The 11,255-nt window shown below is 32.6% G+C and overlaps 1 protein-coding gene across 1 annotated transcript in view; it reads left to right on the top strand.

Annotated features, from left to right (window-relative positions):
* The window catches only part of CFHR5 (complement factor H related 5), a gene marked incomplete at its 5' end in the record, with an annotated part of 20,175 nt that extends 9,674 nt beyond the window's left edge, over positions 1-10,501 (top strand). The window contains 3 exons of the mRNA XM_037735848.1: positions 3,489-3,668; positions 5,602-5,784; positions 10,017-10,501. Of these exons, the coding sequence (XP_037591776.1) occupies positions 3,489-3,668; positions 5,602-5,784; positions 10,017-10,231 (578 nt within the window). The remainder of the gene's footprint in view (positions 1-3,488; positions 3,669-5,601; positions 5,785-10,016) is intronic.
* Between the last annotated feature and the right edge of the window lie 754 nt (positions 10,502-11,255).

The following is an 11,255-nucleotide window of genomic DNA, read 5'->3' as shown; positions in this document are numbered from 1 at the left end:
GAAAAGAACAAAACTTAATCTTCAATGACTTTAACAAACAATTAAAACCCAAATTATGCCCTGTGAAACAAGACTAAGAGATATTGTCAATTCTGGATGAGATAGTAGGCTGAGTAAAAAGCAAGCTGAGAAAGAAAATCTATTTGAGTAATACATGGTTTCCCTAAGAATAAGTCTCACATTTCTCGAAGGCTTATATTCAAATCATTTAATTTGGGCAATAGGATTATAAATTACAAGTAATTATAAATTGGGACACCATATTAGATTAAAATAAACCAGAACAAAGTGCTTAAAAAAGGATGACAATAAAAGAGGGAAGATAGATTGCAGACTTCTCATCAGCAGTATAAAAAGCAAAATAAAATAGGGTAATTTCTTCAAAGTGCTAAGTGAAAGTAACTGCCAACCAAGTGATCTGTATGCAAATATAATTCACTAATGATTCCAAACTAAAGAAATTTTCAAACAAAGGAAGGACTAGGAGTTTACACATCAGGTCATAATTTGACAGAAATCATATCAAATATACATTAATGAGATGAAATACTAATATATAACAGAAAGTGTGATGTCATTAGAAATTGTGAGGAAAAAATAGTGGAATATATTTTAAATGTAAATACATAAGGATTTCAAAAAGATGACTACAATTTGTTTAAACAAGTGGAACATTTTTATGTTTATAAAATATTTTATTTTTATTATATATTTATTTGATAAAGAGAAATATTCTGATAATTGAAAGAAGCTTAAAGCCTTTTATGTGTCCATGAATTGTTTACTTAAATTGGCCAATCATTCTGCCCACAAATATTCTTCACAACTTCAAATACTAAAGCCCTATAGATCACTTTTTATAACCACAAACAAATAACATTAAAAGTGGATAAAAAGTTATCCACTTCCCTACCCTTCATTTTGGGTAGGGAACTAATTTACTTCCAAATAACCTAGTGATGTAATGTTTTAAAAACTAAGTACTATATTATAATTATAAGGATACAAGGTAAAACCTAAGAGATGCAACCTAACCAAAATTTAGAGTGGTGTGGCATTCGTAGTCTTAAACGTATCTATTTGGGGAAAAATATGTATGGATATATGCCTATATTCTAAAAAGCTAGGGAGAAAAGTAAATTCAGATATTAAAAGAAAATGGAAATAATAAAAGTAAAAGCAGAAGAAAATGAAATAGAACTTGTATTTCCAACTAATCCAAGCAATGAAACTAATGTTTTAAAAATATTGATAAGCAGAGCTGTCCCAACAAGTTGACTCTAATCAAGAATGGTGTGCATACACAAACATTTCCATAAAGAGTAGATTTTAACTGAAATACAGGGAATAATAATATGATTTCAATTTTTAAATAAATAAATTAGAAGCAGAGAAAAGGAAAATACTATGAAGCACTGATATCAAAATAAGAAAGAAGACTTAAGTTTTGAGAAGAGCTGGTGGGTAGTAATCTGGAAATTAGGTGAAAGCATTATTAGATGACAAATATTTGTCACACACATTGCTCATGCTTGAGAAAGATAATAAAATTTATAATTTTACACATCAGAAATATATACATTCAGGAAGTTATTTGGTCAAAATCAAGACTGGAACTTGTTTCCAGGTTTTTATATCAGTGCTGTTTTAACTAGTCGTTGTCTACACTAGGCAGAAATTTCTAAAGAGAATGTCCAATTCTAAAAGGAAAATAAATTAGACAACTGAGATCATTATCTGTAATGTTCTTTTACCTAAAATATAAAAACAATAATATTGTGTGGCCTTTGAACTACTAACTCACTTAGCTGGGACTTTGTTGATGAAGTTTTTATTATTATTTGCACATCTGAGATTACAGACACCCCCAGCTTCCCTGTTTCCCGGCATTGAGACATCTAAGAGGCTGATAGCAGGTAGCTGCTGAGTCCCTAGGTTGGCAGCACAGGCCCTGATGCTCATTCAAAAGAGTCTTGATGATACTCAATAAGTATTCATTTTTGTGACTATGCATTTAAATAAAATATTTAAACCACCAAACAGAAATTCATAAACAACGAAAATGATTTAGTTTACAAAATGTTCACAAAATACCTAAACAAATAGGTAATAAGACATCTAAGTAGAAAAACTTCTAAATAATAAATAATATTGAAAACTGACCAACCTATCAAATTTGTCTGATATCCTGTTTTCATGTGCTCCTTACAGACTTTCTTCAAGCCCATGAGCCAAACTTTGCTGATCTAAAATGTATAATATCAGGCTAATTTTATCTTGTTTTGCAGTTAAGTACTGAAATAAGACCAATTGCAAAAGACTGGTCTTGTTAATGGCTGACTGGTATAATGATGCAACTGGAATTAGGTAATTTAAGTTCACAGTTTTCTTAAACCAGTAAATAAGCAGGATAAATCATATAAAACATAAAATATGCATCAGTGCACCCCAGTCCCAGATACGTATTTAGATTTACACAGAAACAGCTTTTATTTAAATTTGCAATATAAATGCTATTCTGCATTTCTGGCCTGGGAAAACTAAAGAAAAATCCAATATAAAATTCCTGTTTTAGATAATATGCATGCTTTGGCTTACATATACTGACCTCAGGTTCTATTCAAATAATTTATTAAATATCTGCTGTATATAGTTATTATATTTTTTAATCTAGCTAAACCAGGAAAGAGTAGATACACATTCTTTCATCTTGATTTTTAAATGAAAATAGTATAGTGAGGAGAAACACATGTCACCCTTTCAATGTGAAAACTTTGAAGGAAAGTGCCAGTATACAGTAGCCACCACTGTGGAAAAACACGAGATGAAGGAGACCACCGTAAGGGGCATGAGCCCAGGTCAGGAGGTTCAGAAAATGTATGGGAATCCAAGTTAACCATTTAAAGGTTTTCTTAAAAATAAGCAAGCAACCAAAAAAGAAGTCCATTCCTAGTCCAACAGAGACATTCCAGTTAGGTTCATCACCGGCCATTTTCATGTTTACAAGAAAATGCAAATTATGGAAATCCTTTATTGAGATCTAGGGTTTAGTTATTAGGGGAAGTCTCAATTGGTGCTATCATAGTTATTTCTGATTGTTGTCACTTTTATTTTTAGTTCTAAATGTTTGAATTAAATGTGCATAACTTTTTGAATAATATGAGTTAGTGAGAAAAAAAATTTAAAGCAATTCATTTGTGAATTATACAAGAGAATTGACTGGGATAATGAATAGGAGATACAAGAGAACATCTGAAAAATTTTAAACTAATGTTATAACAAAAAATGCTCTTTAAACTGTAAGCTATACTGACACAAAAAACATTTGTTATTGTAACATTTATATATATATATAGAGAGAGAGAAAGAAAGTGATAGACATAGTGTATGTGTGTTATTAAATGTTCCATTATCCTGAAACACTATCCTGTTGAGCTGTTTTTTCTTAGCTTTTATTAATCATATAATTTAATTTCAATATTTTATAGAAAAAGAGGAACTCTGCCCACCACCACCTCAGATACCTAATGCTCAGAATATGACAACCACAGTGAATTATCAGGATGGAGAAAAAGTAGCTGTTCTCTGTAAAGAAAACTATCTACTTCCAGAAGCAAAAGAAATTCTATGTAAAAATGGACAATGGCAATCATTACCACGCTGTGTTGGTTAGTAGTTTATTTCTAAGTAATTTCACTTAAGAAGAGGTTACTAGCCACCTATGCTTTATCTAAAGAGAAGGAAAAAGAACTTAGGACTAACCTATTTCACTGTACCCTGAAGCATGAAATTGCTAAGTACCCAATTCTGTCATTAAAAAAAGGAAAGTTTCTCTAAGAGTTATCTCCAACAGGGTAGATAGAAGAAACAAGTTTGAAATTTCTACATCTTTTAAAAAATGTTTTCTATCTTATTTTTACTGTACCTTTTCTATGTTTAAATATGTTTAGATATGCAAATACTTACCATCATGTCCCCAAGGCCTATAGCATTTAGCACAGTAGCATGCTGTACAGGTTTGTGGCCTAGGACAGTGATACTCAACCTTTTTGGCACCAGAGGCCTGTTTTGTTGAGGACAGTTTTTCCATGGACTAAGGAGGATTTGGAAATGGTTTCAGGATGAAACTGCTCCACCTCAGATCATCAGGCATTAGATTCTCATAAGGAGCAAGCAACCTAAATCCCTTGGATGTGCAGTTCACAGTAGGGTTAAAGATCCTATGAGAATCTAATGCCCCGGCTGATCTGACAGGAGGTGGCATTCAGACAGTAATGTTCGTTTGCCTGCCGCTCACTTTCTGCTGTGCAGTCCAGTTCCTAACAGACCACAGAGGGTACCAGCCTGCAGCCAGGGGTTTGCGGTCAATAGGAGCAATAGGCTGCACCATATAGCCTACTACTGGGCATGTAGCAGCAACATTACCTAGGTTTGTGTAGGCTCAGTCCATGATGCTCACACAAGGAAAAAAGAGCCTAATGACACATTTCTAAAAATATATTCTTCTCATTAAGTGCTGCATGACTGTATTTCAAAAGCAATTTCAAAATATTATTTGACAATACATCAGATATGTCAAAGAGTGCTTAGAGCTGGACAAGATGCCTGATAATTGAACAATCTATTTAGCTAAATAAAAACCATTGGTAATTTTGCCTAGAGATATTTCCAAAGGAGGTAAGTAATTGCACATTCAAGAAAGAATGTGGAGTGATAAAGTAAAATCATGGAGGATGGGAAACAAGTAAACGTGTTTGAAAGGGAATAAAGAAATGAGGTAGGTGCTGGATAGAAGATATAGATACAGTGACATTTACCTTATGGAACTGTGACATTTTCAGCATGTTTCTAGATTGGTGAATGATTAAGTGGAAATGGGGAAATTGATGTTACAGAAGAAAGGGGAGAATTCATGGAGAATGGTCTTTTACTAGTTTAAAGGTGAAAGAATCTAGTGTCCTCATGAAGAAGTCAATCTGAGAAAGCAGGGTCAGTAACTCAATGAAACAAGTCATTTGGGATAAGATTACTTATTTAGTGATTTTGTATTTATGTTCTTGGTGATATGTAAAGGGAGATCAGTCAGTACAATGGAGTGTATTACAGCCAATCTTAACATGAAGTTGAAACATTTATTGATAGGGAAAGATGCCTTTGGTATCAAAAAGTAAATGCAAAACAGTATGTCTGCAATTCATTTTCAGTAAAACTACAAGTTTATGATCATATAGTAGTTGGTATATACTATCTACATAAAGTAACAAATACCCTGAGACTAGAAATTGTAAGAAGGCTATTTACTTTTACCTTTCCTCTTTAAATAACAATTGAATATTAAGGGGCGGAGGAGGAACCTGGACCTGAAGTTTACTCACCTGTCTCTCCTGCCCTAAATAAAAAGTATTCCCAGTATTTTATGTGAGCTTCACTTTAACATGAAAGGAGCTATATGTTTTGAATTAGACTTTACGACAGAAATACTGCAATTATTTGAATTTTCAGACACCTTGTGTTAAAGATATAATATATGATGCTTTATTATTTTATTTTGTTTAAACTAAGATATTGACTGTTTCTCAACAAATAAATGCTATTTTCCAGCGTCTACAGCATACTGTGGGCCCCCTCCACCTATTAGATATGGAGATATCACCTCATTCCCATTATCAGTATATCCTCCAGGGTCAACAGTGACGTACCGTTGCAAGTCCTTCTATGAACTCCAGGGCTCCATAACTGCAACATGCAGAAATAAACAGTGGTCAGAACCACCAAAATGCCTAGGTGAGTTCATAACACTCTCTTGGAATCTGAGATTTAATATTTGTCATATAATTTTAATGGACTAATTTCATAGAATAATCTTTACTTAAGTTTCATTTAGATGAAATCTTTCCTGCCAAATGTAAATACATACAAAGAAATGTCTGAAAAATCTGCGTTAAGAAAGTGAGAAAAATTTCTTTAAAAACTATAAAGAAATGGTCTCAGTGGATGATAAAAAACAACAAAACAACAAAAACAAAATGAAATAAATAAAATTCTAAGAGACCTACATGTGGTACGGTACACTATGAAACTCTGTAAATAGAGTCCCAAGCTATTTATGGGGCCTATTCTCATAACATCAAATATCTTCATGTTAGAAGTGTCTACCTGAGAATTTCTCAGAGACCATTTGAAAAACATTGGTCTAGGAAATCTGTCATTTAATAGTGTAAAAGGATCCACTTATAAACCTGAAAGCTTTCCCTAATAGAAGTCCTAGTTGAATATTACTGACATGGCTTTTTACTTCCATGTTGCCAGAATTTCTAGCCAGGGAGATTGAAAATCTGGAAGAGTTATTGAGCCAGTTTCCAAATCTTCACTACCCCTTCTTTTTACCCTATCTTCTTCTGCTACACAATAATGCCAATATACATATTCAGTTTCCACAAATTCACGTCTACTTTGTGGCATTAAAAAAATGAATATAGTAGACTCCTTATGAAAATTTGGAGATTCACATTTAGGTTTTAAAAGGAGATTCTTTTACTGATCATGACAAACTAAAAGAGACAAAATACAAAGAATATGAGCTAATTAATAACACCAATTATGGAAAAAGCATGAACGTCAGTTTATTCTAGACTAAGTGGATGAAAACTGGAATTTCCATAAAGCTCTCCTGTTTTCTAGTATCCAAAAGAGACACCATGATAATAAGGATCTGTTCCTGCAACAGTTCTCATTATTGCCCAATGCCTCAATTCACTGGGGTAGACCAGAAGCTCCTTATAGTCTTGAGACTTCATCCTTCTGATGATGTCTCTTTCTTCTACCTTTGTAGTAACAAAATACCCTGATGCCACTATGGCCTATACGGTGCTTCAAACCACTACTCACTCTATGTGAGTCCCCTCTCCTAGGATATCATTATAATTGCACGGGAACTGAACTCAGAAGGTGCTGAGTTAGTATAAGGCAAAAGTATCATCCAAAGAATTTTGCTACAATGAAGAAAAACTAGGTTTCAAAGGAAACTTCTAGGATTTAAGTTGGAGTGATTGATGGGTAGACAAAAATGCCATTATCTAATATTCTAAGTACAGCAAAGTTTTAGATGGTCTAATAATTTAAAATAGGCAGAAATTATCACGGGCAGTGATCATAAAATAAATTTCCAAAAAGAACAAAATTGTAGTGTAAAAAGTGTGTGCCATGTTGACAGGGTTTACAGGAAGGGCATTCTAGCAGAAAGGAACAATATTTTGAACAATAAGAAACACAAACACACAATGACAAAAACTACAAAAACAAGCAAAACAAAAAAACATCATAGGTATCTAGACAATTCAAGGAAAGATGATCTAACTATGAAATGGAAAATAATTTTATTTCCCATGTGATTAGACAGCTCTGAAGAAGGAATACCAGAAATATATTTCTTTGGACGGTTTAAGGTATTGAATGAAGTAGGGAGCCATTACATATTTTTAATGGCAGTTTTTTGATGTAGTCTGTCTTTATTTTTTCTTTCTCGAGCCTGAGCCTTGCTCTGTCACCCAGGCTGGAGTGCAGTGGCATGATCTCAGCTCACTGCAACCTCCACCTCCTGGAAATTCTCCTACCTCAGCCTCCTGAGTAGCTGGGATTATAGGCACGCACCACCACGGCCAGCTAATTTTTGTATTCTTAGTAAAGATGAAGTTTCACCATGTTGGCCAGGCTGGTCTCGAACTTTTGGCCTGGTGATCCACCCGCCTTGGCTTCCCAAAGTGCTGGGAATACAGGTGTGAGCCACTGTGCCCAGCCTGATGTAGTATCTCAGAATAATCAGTTGAGTAAGAACATGTGGTTATTTTAAACTGAGAAAACATGCAATATGTGGAGATTTTTTATAGCCCTGCCAGAGATAGATTAGGATTTTGACTAGTAAGTAAAAAAACAGGAACCAAATGAAAGAGGAGTTAAGGATAACTTCACAATTTCTGGATTTATGGAGAATATTCTCAGGTGCTTAACACATAAGAATTTTTACAAATTAATCAAAAATCAGTATAAAAATTCTGTAAAGTATGTAAACTGAAAATAAAAAACATATGACAAACATGAAAAAATGCTTGTCTACACCAACATAAAATTTCAATGAAGTGGCAATGTTTGATTAGGAAATTGGCAAAAAGAAAAAAATACATAACATAAAGGCTTGGCAAGAATATGGGGTGTTAAACACTCTAATATACATACAAGTATATAATTACGCATACATGTATAAATACATATTACATATCATGTATTACACATGTAACATATCTGTATGTGAATATGTGTGTATCATACCTATATGTGAATATAAGTGTGTAACATACATGTATACATACATAATATGTGTATACTATATGTATTCATATGTATGCATAATGCACATAATATGTGTATACATATATGTTACGTATATTGTATGTCATACATAATATATAAATACATATTTATATGTTAGATATGCATTGTATGTAACATTATAGTTATACAATTAACATACATATAATTGTATGTAATATATGTATGCATATATACAAATGTATGCATATATACAAATAATATATATGTATATATATGTTACATATATGTATATAGGTATATAGTATATACATATACTATATATTATAGATTACATATATACTCTTACATATAATATATGTTACATATGTTACATATATTTAGTGTATGTATGAATATATATCATATGATTATGATTATATGATTATATATCACATAAACATATTTTAAATATATGTTTAAATTATAAAATATGATATATAATTGTATAATATAAATATATACCTAATATATGTATAAATTGTCTATAATATTGTATATTTTATATAAATTATTAACTGGCCAAACTCTTTGAAGCATAGTTTGGGACTAAGCCTCAAATATTAAAAACATAGATCCTTTAATCTAATGATTTTATTTCTGGAAAATTATTCTATATATGCATTCTTGCAAGGAAGAATACATGTACAAGGTTATTCATCTTCTCATTGTAATAGTAAACCATAGAGACTGCCTAAATTTCTATCAATAACCTTGTGAGTTGAGTATTAACAACTTATGTCTACAGATGAAGAAACGGAGGCACGAAAGACAGTATTTTGTTCAAATCGCAAGGTCGGTATTTGGTTGAGCTAGGATTCAGACACAGGCAATCTGGTTCCAATTCCACGTACCTAAGTCCTATGCTATGTGGTCACTCATGTGTACCAAAAAGTCAAGAAGAAAATAGATCGCTCTCACCTGGAAAGGCAGGGACTGGTCTTTCATGTGTTATCTGGGAAATAGGTGGTAACATATCCAAAGATCTCCTAAGTATGGAAGAATCTTAAGTACAAAAAGTTTTTATGGTTGCCACTTCCTAGAATGGCTTCTCAAATTAAGCCCTTGGCTTATTTCTGAATCTTTTGAACAATTTCTGTATTAGAGATTATGGTCTTAAGAGAACATGCTATTTCGTAACATCAGAATATGTTATTTATTTACCCAAGAAATATTGTCTCTCAATTAAAAAATGCTGATTTTAAGAAAGAATGAGTGACATCTGTGGTTAGGGAAGAAAACACTGGTTTTCTACAGAAATCAAGGTTTTACAAAAGTTAAGATTCACAAATAATTACATTATAAAAAGGGATGTCTCAACAACAACATTCATGCTGGTAGAATTTTTAGTAAAGTATAGCAATTAAGACCTCAGGCTCTGAAGTCACACTGGTAGAATCCATATTCTGGCTCAAAGCACTTACTAAACTGTGTGACCTTGGGAAAATTTCTCTGTGAATTCATTTCCTCATATGTGGCCCATACACAGTGCTAAGAACAGTACCCATAATAACTCAATAAATATTATTTTTCAATAAATATTAATATATTTTCATCATTTTATTTAATTCCAAAATATTCTTAAATATAATTTCACTATTCTATGAAAGTAAATATATTTATTTATTTTATTTTACCATTTCTTCTTTTAGAACCATGTGTGATATCTGGAGAAACTATGAACAAAAATAACATACAGTTAAAATGGATCAGCAGTGAAAAACTTTATATAAAAACAGGGGATGCTGTTGAATTTGAATGTAAATTCTCATATCAAGCGAAGAAATCATCACCATCATTTCGAGCAATCTGTCAAGAAGGGAAATTTGAATATCCCATATGTACGAAGTTAGCATATTTTTCCTGAATATAGTCAGTAAAGTAATCATACATCTATGCTAAAAGTAGCCATTATGTAGCCAATTCTGTAGTTACTGCTTTTATTCTTTCAGGTGTGGTTTAACTCAGTTTTATTTAGAACTCTGGATTTCTAGAGTTTCAGAAATTTATAAGCTGAGAGAATAATGTTTCACTTAATAGGAGGGTATCTGAGTCCATTTTACATTGTTAGAATAGAATATCACAGACTGGGCACGTTCTAACCAATAGTTTGTTTCATAAATCTAAAAGTCCAAGATTGAGGGGCTGCATCTGGCAAGGGTCTTCTCAAAGCATCATAACATGGTGGAAGGCATCACATGGTAAAAGAACATGAGTGAGAGAAAGAAAGAGAGAGAGGGAGGGGGGCAAACTGATCCGTTATAGACACCGCGCCTCAGATAACAATCCAATCCCATGATAACAGCATGAATCCATTCAAGAAGGCAGAGCTCTCATGACTTAATCACCTCCTAAAAGTCTCAGCTCACAACGCTGTTGCATTGGGAGTTGTTTCCACCACATAAATTTTTGGGGACACATTCAAACCACAGGAGATAGCCATATTATTCCTGGGCAAATCACAATAGGAGAAATTTTATTCATATTCACAGAAACGGTAAGTGTTCTCACTTCAGTACTTAATTCATCTAATCCCTTCTGTTTGTCTCAAATTTATAAGATAACCTTGAAGCTTTCTGAATTAACTTTATTTGGGCGGAAATGCAGATGTTATTTTCATCTCTATCTTCATGTTATTATCACTTAAAAACCTGCAAAACCTGTCAACTTTTGTGGTTGTAAATTCATAAATATTTATAAATCCTCTAATGTAAGTCTAGCTACCTATCAAATACTGAATACCCCTTCAGGTATTAAATGTACCATCTTCTATAAAAGAGTAGAGGACTTTGAAGTTTTAACCAGTCCTTCTGTGGAGCTTCTAATCTAGACAGGGGTAATATAGACATATAAAAGAGTGAAAATTATTAGGTTACAAAATTGCATATATA

Source organism: Cebus imitator, unplaced genomic scaffold, assembly GCF_001604975.1.
Source record: "Cebus imitator isolate Cc_AM_T3 unplaced genomic scaffold, Cebus_imitator-1.0 Scaffold1009, whole genome shotgun sequence".
Lineage (NCBI taxonomy): Eukaryota > Metazoa > Chordata > Mammalia > Primates > Cebidae > Cebus > Cebus imitator.
This window is presented reverse-complemented; position numbering and strand designations above follow the sequence as displayed.